Consider the following 24,627-nt stretch of genomic DNA (forward strand, 5'->3'; position numbering starts at 1 on the left):
CAAACCACTTCAGCTTAACTTGATCAAAAGCAGTGGTGTTCCCTCAGACCCAAACACACTCTCATCTGTCTCTATGTGCAGATGATTTACAGATGTGGCAAGGCACGTCTGCAGCTATTTGCTTACATAAAATCCATTCCTGTATTCAATTTAAAATTACTTCATTCTAAATTTTGCTGTTTATTCGTTTATTTAACTAAGCAACAATTTTTTCTTCCCCCCAGTATTTGGCCCAGGTTTTAACTTTCTACACAGGGATAACATTGGCTTGAACAAGTAAAGCTAAGGTGTTAGTGTTTACTAGCTTGAGCAAGTTCCAACTGGAAGGTTCTCCTTTTGTTATTTTTTTTCCCCAAGAGTTTACATCATCCTGAAGAAGCTTGTGTAACTTCTCAGAGCTCAAAAAGAATTTTGTGGGAAAGAAAAGATAGCTCTCCAGTGTTCTCTGTGAGAAACTGCATCTGTTTGGGGCTTTTACAACACAACCACCCACACTACTGTAAATTTTAACCTGAAATGTTCCAGGCATAAAATACTTTGGGTTCTCATGCAGCATCTCCTGGCTCACTTCTTCAAAGAGTGGAGGAATTATCAAGCTGCTCCTTACCAGGTTTTAGAAATTAGCATAACTGGAAGTTTGGTCATCACAGAATGACAGAGTCACAGGATCCCAGGATGTTAGGGGTTGGAAGAGACCCCAGGAGATCTTCCAGTCCAACCCCCTGCCAAAGCAGGACCATAGAATCTAGTGCAGGCCACACAGGAATGCATCCAGATGTCTCTTGAAAGTCTCCAGAGAAGGAGACTCCACAACCCCTCTGGATAGCCTGTTCCAGGGCTCTGGAACCCTCAGAGTAAAGAAGTTCCTCCTCATGTTGAGGTGGAACCTCCTGTGCTGCAGTTTCCACCCATTGTCCTATCCCAGGGTGCAAGTGAGCAGAGCCTCTCCCCTCCCCCTTGATCCCCACCCCTCAGCTATTGATAGACATTGATCAGATACCCTCTCAGTCTTCTCCTCTCCACACTAAACACCCCCAGGGCTTTCAGCCTCTCCTCCCCAGGCAGTGCTCCAGTCCCTTCAGCATCCCTGGAGCCCTCCCTTGGACTCTCTCCAGCAGATCCCTGTCCCTCTTGAACTGGGCAGCCCAGAACTGGATGCAATATTCCAGGTGACGCCTCACTAGGGCAGAGTAGAGGGGGAGGAGAACCTCCCTGGATCTGCTGGACACACTCCTCTGAATGCACCCCAGGAGTCATAGAATGTTAGGGGTTTGGGTCCTTGTTTAGAGCATGACAGATTGCTCTGTTGCTCCAAAAGTGGCAAAAGAATAATGCTCACAGAAATGGATTGGAGAGGCATGGAAACTTTAAATGCGAAAGCAATTCATAGGTGATACAAAAACTACAAAGCATTGGTGGTGAGCATAGCAATTCAAAGTAAATCTCCAGCCTAGACCCAACACACAAGTTCCTTTACACCAGACCAAAAGCCCAACACTCCCCTTCTCCCCACCTGGGGTTCACCCAAAACCCCCAGGGCTCTTTCTTCCCCCTCACTGCTTGGCTGGTTTCAGGCTGGCCAGACCTGAACTGTCTCTCCTCCCACTTTTTATCCTGGCATTAGGCCTGAACAGGCTAAGATTGTGCAGGAGAAAAAAATTACTCAGGCCAAAGAGGCTTGGGAAACTCCCTCATCGTTACTTGACAAGAGAGAGTCTCTCTCCCACAGGAGCAGAGAGGGAAGAAAGAGAGAGAGAATAACTTTTCAGCCAGGTTTATAAGGGTGCAGGATTTATGGGCAGAAATACACTATTGCCTGTGTCCACCCCCTGGGCTGGGCACTCCAGGCACTGGAGGTCTCACCTTTGTGACTTCTTTTTTGGAAGGCACCAAGCCTGAATGGCCACAGGTTGGAAGGGACCTCCAGAGCTCATCCAGTCCAACCCCCCTGCCAGAGCAGGAGCACCCAGGGCAGGTCACACAAGAACACATCCAGGAAGGTTTTGAAAGTCTCCAGAGAAGGAGACTCCACAACCTCTCTGGGCAGCCTGCTCCAGGGCTCCAGCACCCTCACTGGAAAGAAGTTTCTCCTCATGTTGAGGTGGAACCTCCTGTGTTCCAGCTTGTACCTATTGTACATTATCCTAACACTGGGCAGCACCTTCCTCCTGACACCCACCCCTCAGGTATTTACAGACATTGATCAGATCCTCTCTCAGCCTTCTCCTCTCCAAACTAAACAGCCTCAGGTCTCTCAATCTTTCTTCCAATCTCTAACCCCCCTGAATGTATTAAAATACCACAGGGACAATAAAAACCAGGGTAGCAGGGAGTGCTGGAGAAACAGCACTGAGTAGACAATGATGCTTCATGGGAATGCAAGTTTAAGACTGGAAAAAAAAATACAGCTCCAGAACTTCCAAATTTTGTGAGTGTCTAGATCTATAATGATGTTGCTCCAGGTAAGCTCTTTATTCATAAAATATCAGCAGGACATTTCTCCTCCCCATAAGAACTGAGTCACTAGATCAGGTTAGTTTGTTTTGCTAACAACAAACATCTGTCCTTGGCTAAACCCACTGGGCCAAGCAAGCTGAATTCATTCCTTAAAGCTGCTTGTGGCACTACAAGACAAGGTCAGAAAGTTTCAGGTAATGACCTCATTGTATCCAGCTCTGGGGTCCCTAACACAAGAGAAACATGGACCTGATGGATGAGGTCCAGAGGAGGGCACCAAGATGATCAAGGGGCTGGAGAACCTCTGCTATGAAGACAGGCTGAAAGAATTGGGGCTGTTCAGCCTGGAGAGGAGAAGGCTCTGGGCAGACCTTAGAGCTGCATTTCAGTATCTGAAGGGGACCTACAGGAGGGCTGGGGAGGGACTGTTCAGAAGGGTCTGTGGGGACAGGATGAGAGGCAAGGGTTTGAAACTGGAGCAGGGCAGATTCAGGTTGGACATCAGGAGGAAGTTCTGCACAGTGAGAGTGGTGAAATACTGAACAGGCTGCCCAGGGAGGTGGTTGAGGCTCCATCCCTGCAGACATTCAAGTCAGACTGGATGTGTTCCTGGGCAGCCTGCTCTAGTTGGAGGTGTCCCTGCTGAGTGCAGGGGGTTGGACAAGATGCCCTTTGAGGGTCCCTTCTTCCAGCCTAATGTCATCTAAGAATCTATGGGTTTGAGCCACTTTGGTTCCTCTATCACTCTTCAGGTTTGCACAGTTTTCTCCAGAAAGCCTCTAATACCCAATCTAGGCTGCAAAACAGCAAACTGCTTTCCCAGCACGACTGGCTCAGTGAAAACTCAGCTTTATAAAGCAACATTTGTTTCAATCTTAATTATGGAGAAAACTTTCATCCTTTCAGAAGCGAAACTATTGACAGCAGGTTTAAGAAACACAAGCAGATGAACTTTGTTAGTCCAAAGCATTACTCACTTTTGCATGTTTTCTTATCTGCATTAAGTCTAAACCCTTCTTGGCATCGACAAAAATAGGAATCATCTGCATTAACACATTCCTGTTCACAACCATGGTCCTCCAGAGCACAATAGTCTGGTCCTAGAAGGTGGGGAAAAAAGGATGTCAGTGAACAATACAATTCCTCAGAAATAAGCTCAGGAGAGATACATTACTTTGTTTACTTTAGGCTTTTACTTTTTTCCTAGGTACCATTCTGACTTTTTTTACCATATTGGCTCATACCATGAAAATAAAATATTCCTTTCCCCCCGCTTCCCCCAAATCCCTGCCTTAATTAGCCATACCTCAAGTACACCTCAAGATGCATGAATCCTAAACATGTCTCAGCATTCTGCAGCTAAGTCCCAGATGTTGCCTCATCAAACCTACCTCTGTATTTTACTCAGAGCAAGTTAGATCTGACCTGTAATAAATACACAAATGTGCTTTTGAGTGCTGTTCATTAGACAAAGCAGGACAATCATCACCAGACACTGGCACAGCTTGCCCAGGGAGGTGGTGGAAGCCTCATCCCTGGAGGTTTTTGCAGCCAGGCTGGATGTGGCTGTGAGCAACCTGCTGTAGTGTGAGGTGTCCCTGGCCATGGTAGGGGGGTTGGAACTGGATGATCCTTGAGGTCCCTTCCAACCCTGACAATTCTATGATTCTATGATCATCATAGAATGGCTCAGATTGGAAGGGATCTTAGACATCATCTACTCCAAACCTCCTGCCATGGGCAGGGATGCCTCTCAACTAGACTTGGTTGCCTCATTCCATCTGGCCTTAAACACCTCCAAGGAGGAGTCATCCACAGCCTCCCTGGGCAGCCTGTTCCAGAGTCTCACCACACTCAGAATGAAGAACTTCTTCCTCAGCTCCAGTCTAACCCTGCTCTGCCTCAGCTTCAAACCATTCCCCCTTGTCCTGTCTCTAGACACCCTCAGGAAAAGTCCCTCTGCAGCCTTCCTGTAGGATCCTTTCAGGTACTGGAAGGCAGCTCTAAGGCCCCCCTGGAGTCTTCTCTTCTCCAGGCTGAACACCCCCAGCTCCCTCAGCCTGTCCTCACAGCAGAGGTACTCCAGACATCCATGATCTGACTTGATGTGGCTCTGGGCAGCCTGATCTATCTTGAGGTGTTCCTGATGACTTGCAGGGGGTTAGACAAAATGATCTTTGAGGGTCCCTTCCAACCCAATGCAATCTGTGAACATGCTCTCTTGAAGGGAGCAGCAGGAGTGGCAGCAGTCCCCATAATAGTTAACCTAGTAGCTAGGAATGCCCTCTGCTTGCCTCACTGACAGCTTGCTGCTCTCTTCCAGCCACACTCAGAGGACTCTGTGGGTGTTGGCAGGGTTGTCCTCCTGAGCCTCGCTCCTTGTATTTCATTCTGAGAAGCTGCAGTAACTCCCAGAGAACACAACTGTCAGCCATGGATGACTGTGCTGCTAATGGTTCCATTTTCAAGCTTTTCTTTGTAGTCAAGAGCATGAAAGCCTGCTTTATGCTTTTGAAAGGAAACCCAGGACTGTTAGATAATCACAAGATCTCATGAGCTTGTGCCCCAGGCCCAGGCCTGCTTGCTGCTGCTGAGATCTGGTCTGGCACAGCTGTGAGTCTTGGCTAGCAGGTGATCATCCCTGAGATTCAGAATGTAAACCAAATAGGTAGGAATTTCTGTTAAAGGTTTTTAATTTACCAGCATTTTAAGTCCAGGGGTCTGAGGTTTGTTTCTTCATGTTATTTATGCTAGCTCACAGGCAGCATGAAGGGACTTTTGACGAGGGCTGGGAGTGATAGGATGAGAGGGAATGGATTGAAGCTTGAGGAGGGTAGATTGAGACTGGAGATTAGGAAGAAATTCTTTGCAGTGAGGGTGGGGAGACTCTGGAACAGGTTGCCCGGGGTGGTTGTGAATGTTCCCTCCCTGGAGGTGTTCAAGGCCAGGTTGGATGAGGCATTTAGCAACCTGGGCTGGTGGGAGGTGTCCCTGCCCATGGCACTGGATGATCTTGAAGGTCTCTTCCAACCCAAACCATTCCGCAAATCTATGATTCATAACACATGGGACATAGGGGACACTTGTGCTCCAAAGAGCTCTCCTGTTACTTTGTTTTTCACTGTTCATATTAGTGACCTCTACCCTCAGCCCTTCCCCTAAAAAGCCAAACTAATCCCAGAACAACTTGCATTGCCCTGCAAGACCTTTGGCTTCCAGTGCACTCCAAACATTTTCTCTACCTGATACATTGTTCAGTGTTCCAGGGACCTGTGGGAATATCACTGCTGAGAACTGGAAGACAGAATAAGTACAAAACTGTTCATAGTTCAACCTTAGCACAACTTACTTCTGCAGGTTCTTTTGTCTGGGTTTAAAAGGAACCCTGGGTAGCATTTACAGTAATAGGAGTCCTCAGTGTTAACACATTCGTGTTGGCAACCTTGGTTATCCAAAGCACAGTAGTCAACAACTGAAAAAGAACAAGACCAAGATGTGCAGTGAGCAAAACAAAACCAGAACCAGCATGGCACAAGTTACACACAGCAGCTGGGAGTGAGGGAAAGCTGACAACACCTCTGTCATAAACAGCCTTTCTCCAGTGGGTAAATCAGATTTGATGTCACTCCTGGGTCATTTCATGTAGGAAGATAGCAAACCTTTGAACAACATCTGAGAAGGCTATGCTTTGTCTTTGAGTGGGAAGAATGTGAGCACCTTGTAACTGAAGAGAAAGACTAGGCAGAAGCTGACTGGATATGTTGAGAAGCTTGTTTGTCAGTATTAACCTATTGTATGCTTTGCTTGGACCTATGTCAGTGAAAGGCTAGCCAATGGGGATGTGACAGCTCTGTATTAGAACAGTAGAGAAGTTGACTATGTAACAGAGTAGTAGGCTTTGGCTTATGCTTAAGCTCTGGCTTTTGCTTGTGCTTAGTGCTTTGCTTAGTTGCTTAGGCAATAAATGCTTTTGCCTTTCACAATAAGAGTCTTCTCGTCTTGGCATCACCTGGAAACACCATAACACCCAGCCTAGGAGAAGAACACTACAGATACAATTGTAATTTCTCCTACCCTCTGAACATTTATCAAGCTCTTGGACTGTCAGGAGCCTCCTCAACATGTTTTCTCAGAACTGGAAGCCATGCTTGTCTGTAACTCTCTCCAGATGTTCACACTGTACACCAGGGCGTAGCAAAGTTTGTTTCATTTAGCTCTGCCTTCTGTCCCAGTCCTGGGATTGCTCTGCTTTTCCTTAGTTGCCTCCCAGCTGTATTTGTTCTTAAGAGCTGTTTCCATGGCCTGAGTATAAAGGAGACCCATGGCAATACCTTCTGCACTAAAGGCCCATCCCTCTACATGTACTCTCCCTAATGTGCTCCAGCTTCATCCTGTACAAAGCAGCTGCAGCTATGAAGCAGCCTGAGAGCTTCAGGCCAATACTCACCATTGCTACTTTGCTTATGTAACACCTTTTGGATGACAGAAACAAAACATCATGGGCAGAACAATCACGTATTTCATATTTCCATATTTCCAAGACAGATTCCTGAAGGGCAATAAGATAACTCTGTAGAGTTGACTCAGTCAGGTCCGTTCCAAAGTGCTAAAGAAGTTGATGTATTATTATTTTTAAATTATTATCCTTTCTTTGCAGAGTAAGCTGTCTCTTCACAAAGAAAGCCTTGGAAGAACTTAAAGCCAAGCCACAAAGCAGGTGTTCTCTCCCCAAAGAGCTGCCAGGCTTACAGTAGACAAAATTTGCCTGATTCTTTCTGCAGAAGACAGTAAATGTGCTCAGCTTCACAGACATTTAAGGAGTCAGGTTCCCCTTCTTTGCCAGCTGAGTCATGTTTTTATTCCTTTATACTCCTGAGCCTCCCAAACTACTTTAGGAGGCAATAATTTGTTTTGATGAATCAGTTCCTTTCATCTCTTTGCAAAGGTGTGCTAAGATATTTAGGCAAGGTCATCTAGTCAGGAAAGGGGATAGGTCATGTTCATACTTTGAAAGAACTTCATTTTATCCTTCAGAATACACATATATATCAAATCATATCAATTTAGACTGCTTATTGGCTACTGTGTGAGACCATTTTCCTGGCAAGCACCAAGAGAGAATGGATTTAGAAGAAAACACCTGGTGTGCTGTTTCACAACAGCAATAGTATTCTCTGTGTGAAATTAGAACAGGTCACCACTTCTTAGCAGTCAAGGCCCTACCAACACAGCCTCATAAATTCTTCTTTATCTACCACTCATAAAAGAGAGGAAAGCTTCCCATCAATGTCTAGGGAATCAATGTCTATGGAAAGCTTTCCATCAGTGTCTATGGAATCAGTGCCTACAGAAAGCTTCCCATCAATGTCTATGGAAAGCTTCCCATCAATGTCTATGGAATCAGTGTCTATGGAATCAATGTCTATGGAAAGCTTTCCATCAGTGTCTATGGAATCAATGCCTATGGAAAGCTTCCCATCCATGTCAATGGAATCAATGTCCACAGAAAGCTTCCCATCAATGTCTACGGAAAGCTTCTCATCAGTGTCTATGGAATCAATTTCTATTGAAAGCTTCCCATCAATATCTATGGAATCAATGTCTATGGAAAGCTTCCCATCAATATCTATGGAATCAATGCCTATGGAAAGCTTTCCATCAGTGTCTATAGGAACAGGTTGCCCAGGGAGGTGGTAGAAGCCTCATCCCTGGAAGCTTTTAAGGCCAGGCTGGATGTGGCTGTGAGCAACCTGCTCTAGTGTGAGGTGTCCCTGCCCATGGCAGGGGGGTTGGAACTGGAGGTTCTTCAAGGTACCTTCTAAACCTGACAATTGTGTGAATAAACTATTCATCTGACACACACAGAGTGTGAGCTGTTGGAAGGGACCTCCAGAGATCATTCAGTCCAACCCCCTTACCAGAGCAGCATCACCCAGGGCAGGTCACACAGGAACACATCCAGCCGGGTTCTGAATGTCTCCAAAGAAGGAAACTCCACAACCTCTCTGGGCAGCCTGCTCCAGGGCTCTGTCATCCTCACAGGGAAAAAGTTTTCCCATCTGTCCCTGTGGCACTTCCTCTGCTCCAGCTTGCCCCCAGTGCCCCTTGTGCTGTCCTTGGACATCCCTGAGCAGAGCCTGGCTCCATCCTCCCCACACTGCCCTGCACATCTTTATCTCCAGCAATGAGGGCAGCCCTCAGGCTCCTCTGCTCCAAGCCCCAACTCCCTCAGCCTGTCCTCACAGGGAGATGTTCCACTGCCTGCAGCAGCTTTGTATTTCTGTGCTGGACTCTCTCAAGCAGTTCCCTGAGGTTCTTCTTGAATTGAGGGGCCCAGAACTGGGCACAATATTGCACTGAATTTCTCTTTGGGGTCAAGATCAAATGTGAATGGCCCAGCTGATACTCACCAAGACAACTCTTCCCATCTGCATGCAGCTCGTACCCCTCGTAACACTGGCAGACGTAGGAGCCAGGTGTGTTGACACAGATCTGCTCACAGTCATGCTGCTCCACTGCACACAGGTCCTGAGCTACAACACAGAATTGCAGGCATGTGAAAATCCTTCACCTCCTGTAAGGCACTATGGATGAAAAAACCCAAACTGCAGGAAGCTATCAACAGCTCTTCAGAGATGAGCTCGTTTGAACAGAGGTGACGCCAATGTTCTGTCAAACCATGAAAGCCAACAGGAGCACTCACTCACATCTGAGGAGCTCATGCCTTCAGCTGCAGGCAATGCCTGCTGATGGGCCAATGGCTACTGATGGGCCAGTGACTAATGATGGGCCAATGGCTATTGATAAGTCAATGACTATTGAGGGGTCAGTGAGTCCTGATGGGCACATGAGTACTGATGGGCCAGTGTCTATTGATGGACCAGTGACTACTGATGGACCAATGATTATTGATGAGTTAATGACTACTGATGGGCCAGTGACTATTGACGGACCAATGACTATTGATGGACCAATGACTACTTATGGACCAATGACTGCTGATGAGTCAATGACTATTGATGGATCAATGATTATTGATGAGTCAATGACTACTGATAGGCCAGTGTCTATTGATGGACCAATGACTACTGATGGACCAATGATTATTGATGAGTCAATGACTACTGATGGGCCAGTGACTACTGATGGACCAATGACTATTGATGGACCAATGACTACTAATGGACCAATGACTGCTGATGAGTCAATGACTATTGATGGACCAATGACAATGAGTCAATGACTACTGATGGGCCAGTGACTATTGATGGACCAATGACTATTGATGGACCAATGACTACTAATGGACCAATGACTGCTGATGAGTCAATGACTACTGATGGGCCAATGATTATTGATGAGCCAATGGCTACTGGTGGGCCAATGATGCCTGGTAGAGTTGCTTGAGTGTGTATTACTCTAAAAAATTTGAAGGGCAATATTCAGGTTTTGTACAAAAACCCAATAAAAATCAATTTTTTTTGTCCTTTTTGTGTAACTCTCTCCAATAAATGATGATGAGGTTGGAAGGGGAAAGGCAAGAAAAATGTAACACCAGGAGAATTGAGGATATTTAATTTCTGGGTTTTATGAGTTTTCATTTTAGTGCAAAACACAGAGCAAGTCATCCCCTGCAAGTAAAAGAGCCCATTAGGAAAATTACTAAATTAATAGATGAGGTCAGCACCTGGCTCTACAAAGCACGCTGGGCTTTCTTTTCAACACATGAAAGATTTCTGAGCCCCCCTCCATGTTTCCCCAGTCAGATTCATGGAAAGCAAAGGAACTTTCACAGAATCACACGGAATAGTTGAGGCTGGAATAGACCTCTAAGATCATCAAGTGACTTAACACCACCACACCGACCAGACCATGGCACTGAGTGCCACATCCAATCTTGCCTTAAACACCTCCAGGGACAGCAACTCCACCACCTCCCTGAGCAGTCCATTCCAGTCTCTAACTCCCCTTTCCATGAGGAAGTGCTTCCTAACATCCAACCTAACCCTGCCCTGGCACAGCTTCAGCCCATGCCCTCACAAATTGCCTGGGAGAAGAGCCCAACCTACACCTTACTACAGTTTCCCTTCAGGTAGTTTCAGAGAGTAATAAGGTCCCCCCTGAGTCTCCTCTCCTCCAGGCTAAACACCCCCAAGCTCCCTCAGCCTCACCTCATCAGACTTTCACAGTATCACAGTACCATAGTATATCAGAGGTTGGAAGGGACCTCAAGAGACATCAGGTCCACCCCTCCTGCAAGAGCAGCATCACCCAGGGGAGTCCCCACAGGAATGCAACCAGGTGGGTTTGGAAAGTCTCCAGAGAAGGAGACTCCACAATCCCCCTGGGGAGCCTGTTCCAGTGCTCTGTCACCCTCACTATAAAGAAATTTCTCCTTGTGTTGAGGTGGAACCTCCTGTATTCTAGTTTGAACCCAGTACTCCTTGTCACTGTGCACCACCCAAAAGAGCCTGGCCCCCTCCACTTGACCCCCACCCCTCAGCTATTGATAGACATTGATCAGATCCCTCTCAGCCTTCTCTTCTCCACACTAAACAGCCCCAGGGCTCTCAGTCTCTCTTCACAAGGGAGATGCTCAAGTCCCTTAAGCATCCTCCTGGCTCTCCCTTGGACTCTCTCCAGCAGGTCTCTGTCTCTCCTGAACTGGGCAGCCCCAAACTGGACACAGGATTGCAGGAGTGGTCTCAGCAGGGCAGAGCAGAGGGGCAGCAGAACCTCCCTAGCCCTGCTGGCCACACTTTTCTTGCTGCACCCCACTCTGTCTCTCTTTCCCTCCAGTCCCTTCCCCAGTCTGGTCACTGTCTTCTGGACCCTCTCCATCACCTCAATATCCTTCTTACAGCGAGGGGCCCAGAACCAGGTTCAACACATAAATGATCATTTCCAGCTATAACTCCCCCACACTTTTGGATCATGTTTGGGGAAAGCAGCCAAGCAAACACAAATTTGCTTTCAGTGCTCTCTGCTTCATATCAAGCAGCAGGATGGACTGCATAAACAGTTGGGTAACCCTCTTGTTCCAGGAGAAACATTCACAGAGCATTTTCCAGCTCCTTTCAACTCCATTTCTTTTTATCTTATTTTTTTTCTCCTATTTTGTACATTCAGGCATGGTTTGAACACCCCTGGAGAAGAATGGAAGAGATGAAGGTAAACCAATGCAGTGTATGGAGTTAAAAACCAGCCAAAATAGCAAAATCAGCCAGGGTCTGGCTCTGCTCTGCAGCAAAACAATCTTAGGGAAATGAATAGGAGAATGTTTCGACTTCAACAAAAGAACTTTTTTTCCCCCTATTTTTTTTTCCTGGAAAATACCACAGATGCCTTCTCCCCCCCCCCCCCTCTTCTTCTTTAGTTTCTTTTTCTTTTCTTTTTCTTTTCTTTTCCTTCCTTTCCTCTTTTCCCCTTCTTTTCTCTTTTATTCTTTTTCCTTTTTTATTTTCTTTTTCTTTCCCCTTCTTTCCTTTCCTGTTTTCCCTTTCTTTTCTCTTTTCTTCCTTTTCTTCTTTTCTTTTATTTTCTCTTTTCTTTTCTTTTCTATTTCTTTTATTTTCTTTTTTTCTTTTCTTTTCTTTTTTCTTTTCCATTTTCTTTTCTTTTTCCCTCTTTTCTCCTTTCTTCTTTATTCTTTTCTTCTTTTTTTCTTTTCTCTCTTTTTCTCTTTTCTTTTTTCTCTTCTATTTTCCCTTCTTTTTCTCTTTACTTTTTTCTTCTTTTCTCTCTTCTTTTTTTCTTTTTCTCTTTTTTCTTTCTTCTTTATTTTCTTCCTTTTTTCTCTTTTTTTTTCCCATCTCCTTTTCTCTCTTCTTTTTCCTCTCATCTTTATTAATCTTTCCTTTTTTTCACTTTTCTTTTCTCTCTCTTTTCTTCCTTTTTCCCCTTTTCTTCTCTTTACGTTGTTTCTTTTCTCTTACTCTATTTTCTCTTCTTTTAATTCCTTTCATTTTATTTTCCTTCTTTTCTTTTTTTTTCTTCTTTTTTTTTTCCTTATGGAAAGCAATAAATCACAAGGCAGATTCTTCTCCTTCAGTGTAAGGAAACACTTTTTTTTTTCCCCTGCAATAATCTTACAATGAAATATATCAAGGACTAAAGCTATCACTTATTCAAAACAGAAATGCAGGTTTTTTCAGCCTGCAGCAAAGCTGTCCCTTCATTGCTGATGGAAGCCATTTGGGTAAACCCTTTTAGGATGTGGACAGAGGCATGGTCTGCATTCACACCATAGGAGGGGACAGACAAATGAAGAGAGCATAACTTTAGGCAGATATCATTCACCTTCCCTGAGCTATTTCCTGTGGAAAGTGCTAAAATGGCTACGTGAGCTCATGATTTGTTGATGAAAGACCTGACAGAAACAATCAAGCTTTAGATCAACACATCTGGTTTATGTCTGTTATGGATTGCACCAAACAGAAACATGATGGAGACTTCTTTTACTCAGAGGTCACAGGAGGAAGACATTATCACAGAATCACAGAATGTTAGGGGTTGGAAGGGACCTCCAAAGCTCATCCAGCCGAACCCCCCGGCCAGAACAAGATCACCCAGGCCAGCTCACACAGGAACACATCTAGGTGGGGTTTGAATATCTCCAGAGGGAGACTCCACAACTCCCCTGGGTAGCCTGTTCCAGGTTCTGTCACCCTCACAGGGAAAAAAATTCTTCCTCCTGTTTCCATGAAACTTCCTATGCCTCAGCTTCCACCACTGCCCCTTGTGCTGGCATTGGGCATCACCCAGCAGAGCCTGGCTCCAGCATCTGGGCACTCCCCCTGCACATCTTTATCAACAGCAATGAGGTCACCCTCAGGCTCCTCCTCTCTCTCTGTGCACTTGTGGACCATCAGCAGTCAATGAAGGTAACTGAAATGGTCACAGACTGGGGAGGTTTCTATTGCCCTTACCTCCAGAAATAAGCTGTCCAGTTTGTCCAGGCTCAGTCCCCTCCCCTCATGAATTCTGCTGCTTCTTTGGTAAGGTTTTAGACATAATGGTCTGTTCTTGTCTGGATTGCTGCCAAACCATCTCCCTCCTTCATCAAGGATATGCACCATCCTAACACATTTAAGACCAGTTTGATGACTCTAAATACTGGATTTCCAGTGCTAATTAAGAAAATTAATTTATAGTTTGGAGATGTAGGAAAAAAAAGTCCACTAGATGTAGGCTACAAACACACTGAATGAATCACAGAATCACAGAATAGTAGGGGTTGGAAGGGACTTCCAGAGAGCATCCAGTCCAACCCCCCTGCTGGAGCAGCATCACCCAGGGCAGGTCACACAGGAACATATCCAGGTGGGTTTGGAAGGTCTCCATAGGAGACTCCACAACCTCTCTGGGCAGCCTGCTCCAGGACTCTGCCACCCTCAAAGTAAAGAAGTTCCTTCTCATGTTGAGATGGAGCTTCCTATGACCAAGTTTATCAAAACATTTATCAAAACATTTAAATCAAAACATTTTAATCACGACACCTGAAGCTGTCTGTTGCCTTTGAAGGTTTGTCCATCATGCAAAGTTAGCTTCAGAAAAGTATTTCCAAGCTCAGCTATGACATGACTTGGTGTGAAAAGCACAGAGATCAGCTTTTCCTTTCCCTGATGGCCATCATCATCATCATCATCATCATCATCCTGAGGTCGCTGTCCCCATAATCCTGTTGCAATCCTCCGTTGAATTTCCTTGAGTTCAGAGGCTCTGCCAGCAGTTGCTAATCTACTAGGGTCTACATCCTGACCTACATCTCCATCATCCATGTGGGGTCTCAAGAGGTCTACCAGAGTTTTAAGGCTAACCCTCTCTTCCTCATCAGAAGGATCTTTCTTAACAGAGGGACCCTGAATAGAAGGACCCTCATCTCCATCTGCACCATCTCCTGCAGCATCTGCATCTCCTTTACGCTTTCTGGTTACAGTGGCCACCAAATTTACTGGCTTGGTTTTCACATTCACAGCAGAGTTGGAAGAGCAAGTAGCCTTATGTCTTTCTTGACACAGTGCTATCAGTAGCCATATGATTATTCCAAGAAGCAACAAAATTAAGATTAAGGCTAGCACAAGATATCTAGGGTACCACTGGTTCCAAAGACCCTCTGTAGTTGTAAGAGGAGTAACAAACTCATATGTGTCTGCTAGCAGATCCATAGTTGAGTTACCATAGCTTCTTAGCCCAATAAGACCACAACAGAATTCACCAACATTCAGTAACTTGTTCTTAACCCAAAGAAATGACTTATATGCCACATATCTCACAATCTTGTCTATCATGCAAGAAATGGCCCATCTGTAAACAATCACACTGATAACAGATGAAATAGAATGACTCAGAATCCAAAACAGCTTCATTTTGCTTCCTAATCTGAGCAGAAATAAATCACAAGCAATCGAGCCCCACGTTGGGCGCCAAAAATAAAAAGTGTGTCGGTGTGAGCTGAAATTCCCCCCCCACCGACAATAACCAGGCTAGCTCAGTCTGGAAGCAAATGAAGGCTGTATTTACAAGCAGAGTCTGAAATCTACAATGAAATGCAATGAATATGTACAAATATACAAAATTCACAACATTCACAAATATATACAATCAACAGAAAAAGCACAATCGATCTCCCTTTGCTTCCCCCCAAGGGGACCCTCCCAAAGGGGCCTCTCTCTCTCCCAGGAGCTTCCCCCCAGAACCCCCTGGACAGAGAAGCAGAGTTAGTTAAGCAGAAAGTTGTTAACTTAGCTGCCAAGGTCAGTGTGTTATCTTCAGCCAGAAGAGAAGAAGAAACAGCAGCCAGACAGCCCAGCAACTGCCCCCACTGCCGAACGCAGAATGTGCAGAGTGCCTACTTTGTTTTGGGTAATAGTTCTTAAACATTTCTATCTATCCAATGGAAGTGTTTAGAACAATCGTTATTTTGCTTTCTTACACCCAATAGTGACTTATTTACATTCTTTCACTTTCTCTGTTCTGAACTTTGCAAGGAAAAATTAAAAAGACAGTTTCAAACCATCACAAGGTCCCTTCCAGCCCTGACAATTCTGTGACTCTGTGATTCTGTAATGCTGTTGCTTGTGCATAGCAAGAAGGAAATGAGTCCATCAAGAGCAGCTTTTGAACCTGCTGGTAGCATTTGCCCTGCTAAGTTCTGAGCTGAGAGCAGCTGTTAAATGCTTTGGAGGCCCAGCTCTGGCTCAGTCATCCTCTGCCCTGCTTTTGCAGTTGCTCCAATCCTCATGTTTTCAGGCTCAAGCCTTTGTCATTTGGTGCCAAGAGCTCAGGCTGCTTTGCACAGCTAATTGCTCAGCAGCAGATTCCTGATTGTGCTGTGATTGTCTGGACAGGATACAGCAAAGCCTTTGGGTAGTGATGGGACTGGGGGGAATGGATGCAGGCTAGAGGAGGGGAGATTGAGGTGAAGACACAGCAAAGTCTATCTGTGTCAGAGGGATGAGGAGTAATATTAGGAGGCTGATCTGCCCTAGGTTAATGGCAAAATGAAAGAGGTGTGAACACCATAAGATGTGGCAGCCCTGGAGAATGATTCCTTTCCCTTCCATATTTAGCAAACTGCAGACTGGTATCATCTGAGTGATGATCAAAGCAAGCACAGAGCCAAGCATATCCTGTCTCAGGGGAGGGAAACTAATATCAGACTGAGTGTTCAGCCATGAAAAAAAAAAGTAAAGCAATACAGAAATGGACTTTGAAAAATGGTAGAGAGGGGAGCACAGTGAGAGTTGCTGTGTATGGGTCACCAGGAGAAAAACTCTTCACAATTCCAAAACTCTGGAAAATTAATCTGTACTTTGAAACACTGCAGTGCCCAAATGTGGCTAGACACCTGCCAGGCTGTGCTGCCATCCAACCAGAGCTGCACAGGCTGAGAGCTGGGGGCAGGCAAACCTCATCAAGTTCAATAAGGACAAGGGCAGGGTCCTGCAGATGGGGAGGAACAACAGCAGGCATCAGGACAGGTTAGGAGCTGCCCTGCTGGAGAGCAGCTCCATGGAGAAAGACCTTGGAGTGCTGGTGGACAGCAAGTTCTGCATGGGACAGCAATGTGCCCTTGTGGCCAAGAGAGCCAATGGGATCCTGGGGGACAGCAAGAAAAGTGTGGCCAGCAGGGCTGGGGAGGTTCTGCTGCCCCTCTGCTCTGCCCTGCTGAGACCACTCCTGCAATCCTGTGTCCAGTTTGGGGCTCCCCAGTTCAGGAGAGACAGAGACCTGCTGGAGAGAGTCCAAGGGAGAGCCAGGAGGATGCTTAGGGGACTTGAGCATCTCCCCTGTGAAGAGAGACTGAGAGCCCTGGGGCTGTTTAGTCTGGAGAAGAGAAGGCTGAGAGGGATCTGATCAATGTCTATCAATAGCTGAGGGGTGGGGGTCAAGGGGAGGGGGCCAGGCTCTTTTGGTGGTTCACAGGACTAAGCCAAGGAACAATGGAGACAAACTTGAACGGAGAAGGTTTCAGCTCAACATGAGGAGAAACTTCTTTACAGTGAGGGTGTCAGAGCCCTGGAGCAGGCTGCCCAGAGAGGTTGTGGAGTCTCCTTCTCTGGAGACTTTCCAAACCCTCCTGGATGCATTCCAGTGCAGACTCCCCTGGGTGATCCTGCTCTGGCAGGGGGGTTGGACTGGATGATCTCTGGAGGTTCCTTCCAACCTCTAACGTTCTGTGATTCTGTAAATGAGAAGCCTTTTTAAATTGCCCCATCTAAAATAATGAGTTAGAATTATTGAAATGGGATTAGGTAGTTGGAGCCATCTGACCACTCTCTGAAGAGCTACAGCAAAGAAAACAGGCTGCAGGAAAAGTTTTTCCTCTCACTCTTCTTCTCTTGGCTTAGCTGCTAAACCAAATGAGAACCAGGAAATATTCCAGAGTAGATTCAATTTTTTTGTTCTCAATATCTTCTTGAGGAAACAAAACCACCAAAAAAACCAAACAACAAACCAACCTGTTAAATTTGTTCCATGGAACACAAACTATGCCCCCCTAATTCACACACAGGAAAAAAAGTCTGCATTTGGTGAAGAATGCTGGTGAGAAGGAAACTGAGATTGCTAAAATGAACTCCAGTAGTACAGGAGGTGTACAGCTCCAAAGCAGTTTTCTACTGTAGCCCAAAGGGTCTGAAGCCAATTTCATGCAGCAGTCAGAATGCCCAAATTGCTCCAGTGCTGTCATCTTTTTGTTCCCATTCCTATTTACTGAGGCTCTGACTGAAACCATGTGTCCCACCACACGTGTAAGGACTCTCACTGCCGAGCTGCAGAGTCACCTCAGACACTGCCATGTTCTTGCTGCTTCATTGGTCATTAAGTGTTGGATATAAAAGAGAAAACTAAGCAAGAATCACAGAATTGTCAGGGTTGGAAGGGACCTCAAGGATCATCCAGTTCCAACCCCCCTGCCATGGCCAGGGACACCTCACACTACAGCAGGTTGCTCACAGCCACATCCAGCCTGGCTGCAAAAACCTCCAGGCATGAGGCTTCCACCACCTCCCTGGGCAACCTGTGCCAGTGTCTCACCACCCTCATGGGGAAAAACTTCTTCCTAACATCCAATCTGAATCTCCCCATTTCTAGTTTTGTTCCATTCCCCCCAGTCCTATCACTCCCTGACACCCTCAAAAGTCCCTCCCCAGCTTTCTTGGAGCCTCCTTCAGATACTGGAAGGCCACAGGAAGGTCTCCTCAGAGCCTTCTCTTCTCCAGACTGCACAACCCCAACTCTCTCAGGCTGTCCTCATAGCAGAGCAGCTCCAGCCCTCTGATCATCCTCATGGCCCTTCTCTGGACACCTTCCAGCACGTTCCACCCTCTGATCCCAAGCTACCTCTCCTGAGATGTGGACCTTGCAAGTTCAAACACAACGACAGGGTTTGAGCCTGCATCCTTCATCTTAATTGTAAGGGACAAGCTGTGAGGGGTACATCCTAAGCTCTCACCATGACTGCCTCCTCCAGCTTTTGTTTCCCAAAATTTGTTTTCTGGCTACAATCAAGTTGGGAAATTTCACTTGAATCCATGCACTGTCATGGGATAAGAAACTGCATTTTCATCAAGCACATTTTCCACAAGTAACTAAAAATAGGATTATATAATTTGCTTAAATTAATGGTGGATCCTAGAATGGCTTAGATTGGAAGGGATCTCAGAGATCATCTACTGGGGCTGTTCAGCCTGGAGAAGAAAAGGCTCCAGGGAGACCCTAGAGCAGCCTTCCAGTACCTGAAGGGATTCTACAGGAAGGCTGAGAAGGGACTTTTTACAGGGATTTGTAGTGAGAGGGAATGGATTGAAGCTTGATGAAAGGAGATTGAGACTGGAGATTAGGAAGAAATTCTTTCCAGTGAGGATGGGGAGATGCTGGAACAGATTGCCCAGGGAGGTGGTGGATGTCTCCTCCCTGGAGGTGTTCGAGTCCAGGTTGGATGAGGCCTTGAGCAACCTGGGCTGGTGGGAGGTGTCCCTGCCCATGGCAGTGGGGTTGGAACTGGATGATCTTTAAGGTCTCTTCCAACCTAAACCATTCTGTGAATGCATCTATGAAGCTCTGACAGGAACAGTTCTTGCTTTCGTTGTTGCTTCTTTCATCTTGACCTTCCTACCCCAACAATGCCCACATGTGAGGTCATGAAGTTCCAGTGCACCTCTGCAGAGCTCTGTATAACAGTGAGCTTGGGGAAGGTCTTACACGAAACAAGAAGGAGAACTTCATCGATGGTTTTCAGACTCTTTCTGCTGACTACCATCAATTAGATACTGACCTCAGTCCCTCTTTATGAGCCTAACAAAACCCACTCTTTGGGAGCATGAAGAAGGTAAGAAAAGAGAACCTACTGCTGCAGGTCTTGTGGTCAGCATTCAGAATGTATCCTTGTTTACACCTGCACGTGTAGGAGCCAGGAGTGTTGATGCAGAAGTGATCGCAGCCATGCTCAACGACACTGCACATGTGGGGCACTGAGAGAGACAAAGGAAAAGATTAATTAACTTACTTGTGGTCACAACATTAAATTAGGAAAAAAAAAAGAAAAGAGTACAATTTATAGACTTAGTTCAGAAATTTCACATGTAGTGTTGAAAGCAAAGAGAAAAATGGGAGCTTATACCCCAAGACCCTACCCAAGAGTACTCTGCATTTATTCCTAAAAGTAGGAATTTAATCAGACAGTCACAGAATGGTTCAGGGACCTCAGAGATCTACTCCAACCTCCCCACCAGGGGCAGGGACATCTCTCAACTAGACTCAGCTGCTCAAGGTCTCATCCAGCCTGGCCTTGAACACCCCAGAGAGGAGGAATCCACAATCTCCCTGGGCAGCCTATTCCAGAGTCTCACCACCCTCAGAATGAAAAACTTCTTCCTCAGCTCCAGTCTGACCCTGCTCTCCCTCAGCTTCAATCCACTCCCCTTTGTCCTTTCTTTGGACACCCTTTGCAGCCTTCCTGTAGGATCCCTTCAGCTGTTGGAAGGCAGCTCTAAGGTACCCCTAGAGTCTTCTCCAAGCGGAACACCCCCAGCTCCCTCAGCCTGTCCTCACAGCAGAGCTGCTCCAGCCCTTGGATCATCTTTGTGGCCTCCTCTGGACTCACTCCAGCAGCTCTGTGTCCTTCTTCTGCTGGGGACACCAGAACTGGAGGCAGGATTGGAGGTGGGGTCTCAGCAGAGCAGAGTCAAGGGGCAGGATCCCCTCTCCTGCCCTGCTGCCCACACTCCTCTGGCTGCAGCCCAGCACACAGCTGCCTGCTGGGCTGCTTGAGGGGAGCTGCTCAGTCTGGTTGACACTGGTGGCATGCTTTGGGACATGAAATTACATGTGGAATGGAGATCTAAACAAAACACTAATTACTTTGTGGTCCCAGGAAGACAATGAAACAGCCTTACCACATTCAAATTGAGAAAATAAATGGAATTTAAGTACAAACTGTTCTAGGGAACATTAAATTTCTGGGGCCTGGCACTTAGGGACATGGTTTAGTGTTGACTCTTCAGTGCTGGGTGGAAGGTTGGACCGGATGATCTTGAAGGTCTCTTCCAACCAGATACATTCTGTGATTTTGTGATTCTTGTGAATTTGATTTACTACAAGGTCCTCATCTGACTTTGGGTAAGACAATAACAGCAGTATCTCCAAGCAAGCTTCAACCTTCACACTGTATCTGTTCAGCTGGAGACACCTGAATCTGGGTTTGCAAGAATGCAGGACCCTCTCCTCTACAAGCAAAGGCTGTAGAGCTGTGAATGGTGTCTTAGACTAAAAACAGAAGGGACCTCAGGGATCATCCAGATCCAAGCCCCTGCCATGGCCAGGGACACCTCACACTACAGCAGGTTGCTCACAGCCACATCCAGCCTGGCTGCGAAAACCTCCAGGGATGAGGCTTCCACCACCTCCCTGGGCAACCTCTTCCAGTGTCTCACCACCCTCATGGGGAAGAGCTTCTTCCTAACATCTAATCTAAATCTGCCTTCCTCTAGCTTGGATCCACTCCCCCCAGTCCCATCACTACCTGATACCCTAACAAGTCCCTCCCCAGCTTTCTTGGAGCCCCCTTCAGATACTGGAAGGCCACAAAAAGGTCTCCTCGGAGTCTTCTCTTCTCCAGACTGGATAGCCTCAACTCTCTCAGTCTGTCTCCATAGGAGACATTTTCCCACTGCATGAAGCATTGACCAGAGGGCTATCTTCAGTTGCTCTAGCAAAGAAACAAAGTGTCCAGATGCTCAGCTCCACTCTAATGATACTGCCTCTGAGTCCATGCTGGGGAGGACTTAAAACTAGCCACATATCCTGGGAGGAATCCCTGGAGATATTCAAGGTGAGGCTCGATAGGGCTCTGGGCAACCTGGTCTAGAGGAGGATGTCCCTGCTGACTGCAGAGGAGGTTGGATTGGATGAGCTTTGGAGGTCCCTTCCAACCCAGACCATTCTATGATTCATAGATTCCATGATTCTATGAATGCAGGAGCTCTAGGAAGCACAGTTTGTGGATTCTTAGATTGCTCTCACAGCCCAGCCTCAATAGAATCCTAAGGACCCTACCTGCAATTTAGTCCCTTAAACTGTACCTTAATCTGGAGTATTGTGTCCAGTTCTGGGCCCCTCACTTCAAGAAGGACCTCAGGGAACTGCTTGAAAGAGTCCAGCACAGAGCCACAGAGATGATGAAGGCAGTGGAAGATCTTCCTTATGAGGAGAGCCTGAGGGAGCTGAGGGCTCTGTAGCTTGGAGAGGAGGAGCCTGAGGGTGACCTCATTGCTGGTGATAAAGATGTGCAGGGGGAGTGCCCAGAGGCTGGAGCCAGGCTCTGCTGGGTGATGCCCAATGACAGCACAAGGAGCAGTGGTGGAAGTTGAGGCAGTTCCATGGAAACAGGAGGAAGAATTTTTTCTCTGTGAGGGTGACAGAATGCTGGAGCAGGCTACCCAGGAGGGTTGTGGAGTCTCCCTCTCTGGAGATATTCCAAACCCACCTGGATGTGTTCCTGTGTGACCTGCCCTGGGTGATCCTGCTCTGGCAGGGGGGTTTGACTGGATGAGCTTTGGAGGTCCCTTCCAGCCTGTGATTCTGTGATAAGGATCCATCACCTAAACTCTCTGTTGCATCTGGGCCTTGGTTTTTTAAAGTGCCTTTTCAGACATCACCTTCAATTCCTGACACAGCAAAAGTTGTGGAGACAACCCTTAGAAAAAGAGGCAGCAGCCACTTCTTGTCACCTCCACCCCCTCCTCTGCAGGGCGGTGGTTTTATTGGGGATCACATCTGATTGCATTAAAAGTGAGCTACACAACTCCAGCATATTTACTGGACACTGCTCAGTCAGAAAACAACCAAGTAAGAGGCATTTGTGCTGCATTTGTTTCTAAAACTCAATGACCAAAAATCCAGTAGGATGAAGTTTTGAAGCATTTGCTGCTCCTTCCATTGAAAATCTCAACCCACATTTAGTTTACTCTTTTTTTCTTGATGTTAAATGGATGTCACTTGGCCAGCTGATAATACAGCAAGGAATAAACAGGAACCAATCTATTATCTGGTGAATGTCTGTGCTGGGGTTTTGTGCTGATGCAGTTCAGCTGGAGCCCTGGTGCTCTTTGAAACAGTTGTGGAAAAGACCAAGTAAGGAAAATTCTCCAGACACTACCCTGACAATGAGCCTCAGTTCTGTTCTGGCAAAAGCAGCCCCAAAGATGAGTGAGCATTCAGTCTCCCAATGCATTCTTTTGCTAGACTCTGCTGAAAATGCCTCAGCTCAGTGCCAAATCCCTGTGAAAATCTTTCATAATTATATCTCAGGAAAAAAACTCCAAAATTATATTAAGCACACAGATTGGAATAAATAAATTCAAAAAAAAATCAAAAAGAATCACAGAACATTAGGGGTTGGAAGGGACCTCCAGAGATCATCCAGTCCAACCCCCCTGCCAGAGCAGGCTCACCCAGGGCAGGTCACACAGGAACACATCCAGCTGGGTTCTGAATGTCTCCAGAGAAGGAGACTCCACAACCTCTCTGGGCAGCCTGCTCCAGGGCTCTGCAGCCCTCACAGGGAAAAAGTTTTCCCTTTTGTTCCGGTTGAATCTCCTCTGCTCCAGCTTGCCCCTAGTGCCCCTTGTCCTGTCCTTGGACATCCCTGAGCAGAGCCTGGCTTTGTCTTTCTGCACATCTTTATCACCAGCAATGAGGGCAGCCCTCAGGCTCCTCTGCTCCCAGCTGCAGAGCCCCAGCTCCCTCAGCCTGTCCTCACAGGGAGATGTTCCACTGCCTGCAGCAGCTTTGTAGATCAGTGCTGGACTCTCTCAAGCACTTTCCTGAGGTCCTCCTCGAACTGAGTGGCCCAGAACTGGACACCTGCTCTATTGGAGGATGCCCTTGCTGACTGCAGAGGGGGTTGGACTGGATGCCCTTTGGAGGTCCCTTCCAACCCAGCCCATTCTCTGCTGCTCTGCTAACCACAACGCAGGATTGTGTGTCGTGTCTAACTTGCCCCCACGCAGGGACGCCGGCAGACAAGGAGCCTTACCACAAAGCTTGGTCTGGAAGGCGGAGGTGAGCGTTTCCATCTGGCTGAAGTTAGCCACCAGGAAGACGTGCTCCTCGTGGGGCTCGCTGCCGATGGCCCTCAGCGTGTTCATGTCCACCCTCCCCACCCCGATGGCAAAGATCAGGATCCCCGAGTTCCGCGCCCTGGCAGCGATCTCAGCCACGGGGTCCTGCGGCCTCCCGTCTGTCACGATCATGATGATCCTGGGCACGTTCTGCCGCGGGGGGCGAGCTCCTTCGGGCTCCGAGAAGGCGATGCTGAGGGCGTACTGCAGAGCCAGGCCGGTCATGGTGCCCGTGGCCAGGTGCATCATCCTCCTCACCGCCCTCTCCACGTCCTGCTTCCTGCGGAAGGTGCGCAGGGAGAACTCCTGCTTGACCGTGCTGCCATACTGCAGCAGCCCCACACGGGTGGCCTCGGGCCTGATGTCCAGGAACTGCAGGATGGTCAGGATGAACTCCTTCACTTTGGCGAAGTCGTGGGGCCGGACGCTGCGGGAGCTGTCGATGATGAAGACCAGGTCCAGGCGTTTGCTGCTGCAAGTGTTTTCTGGAAGGCAAAAAAAACAAAAAAAAAGACCCCAAATGGAAACAGAAGGGCTCTGCAAGGATTTCCAGCAGGCAGATGGGTTCACGATGACCTGACTGTCTAAACGAACAGCCTGCTGAGTGCTGGGGAAAGGCGGCAGGGGAGGCAGATTCCAGAGCTGAGGCAGCTCAGGCAGTATCGGTTTGGCCTCCGGGAAATAACAGAAGGTTGCTGTGGCGTGATAAGGACATCACAGAGTTGTCAGGGTTGGAAGGGACCTCAAGGATCATCCAGTTCCAACCCCCCTGACAGGGACAGGGACACCTCACACTAAAGCAGGTTGCTCACAGCCACATCCAGCCTGGCTGCAAAAACCTCCAGGGATGAGGCTTCCACCACCTCCCTGGGCAACCTCTGCCAGTGTCTCACCACCCTCATGGGGAAGAATTTCTTCCTGACATCTAATCTACATCTCCCCTCCTCTAGCTTGGATCCATTCCCCCCATTCCTATCCCTACCCAACACGCTAAAAAGTCCCTCCCCAGCTTTCTTGGAGCCCCCTTCAGATACTGGAAGGCCAC

At 47.2% G+C, this 24,627-nt stretch overlaps 1 protein-coding gene across 1 annotated transcript in view; it reads right to left on the bottom strand.

Annotated features, from left to right (window-relative positions):
* The window catches only part of MATN2 (matrilin 2), a 65,104-nt gene that overhangs the window by 27,027 nt on the left and 13,450 nt on the right, over nt 1–24,627 (bottom strand). Inside the window, exons 2-6 of the mRNA XM_054385377.1 lie at nt 23,498–24,067; nt 19,311–19,433; nt 8,868–8,990; nt 5,807–5,929; nt 3,435–3,557 (exon numbers count right to left, since the gene is read on the bottom strand). Of these exons, the coding sequence (XP_054241352.1) occupies nt 3,435–3,557; nt 5,807–5,929; nt 8,868–8,990; nt 19,311–19,433; nt 23,498–24,067 (1,062 nt within the window). The remainder of the gene's footprint in view (nt 1–3,434; nt 3,558–5,806; nt 5,930–8,867; nt 8,991–19,310; nt 19,434–23,497; nt 24,068–24,627) is intronic.

Source organism: Indicator indicator, chromosome 12 (assembly GCF_027791375.1).
Source record: "Indicator indicator isolate 239-I01 chromosome 12, UM_Iind_1.1, whole genome shotgun sequence".
Lineage (NCBI taxonomy): Eukaryota > Metazoa > Chordata > Aves > Piciformes > Indicatoridae > Indicator > Indicator indicator.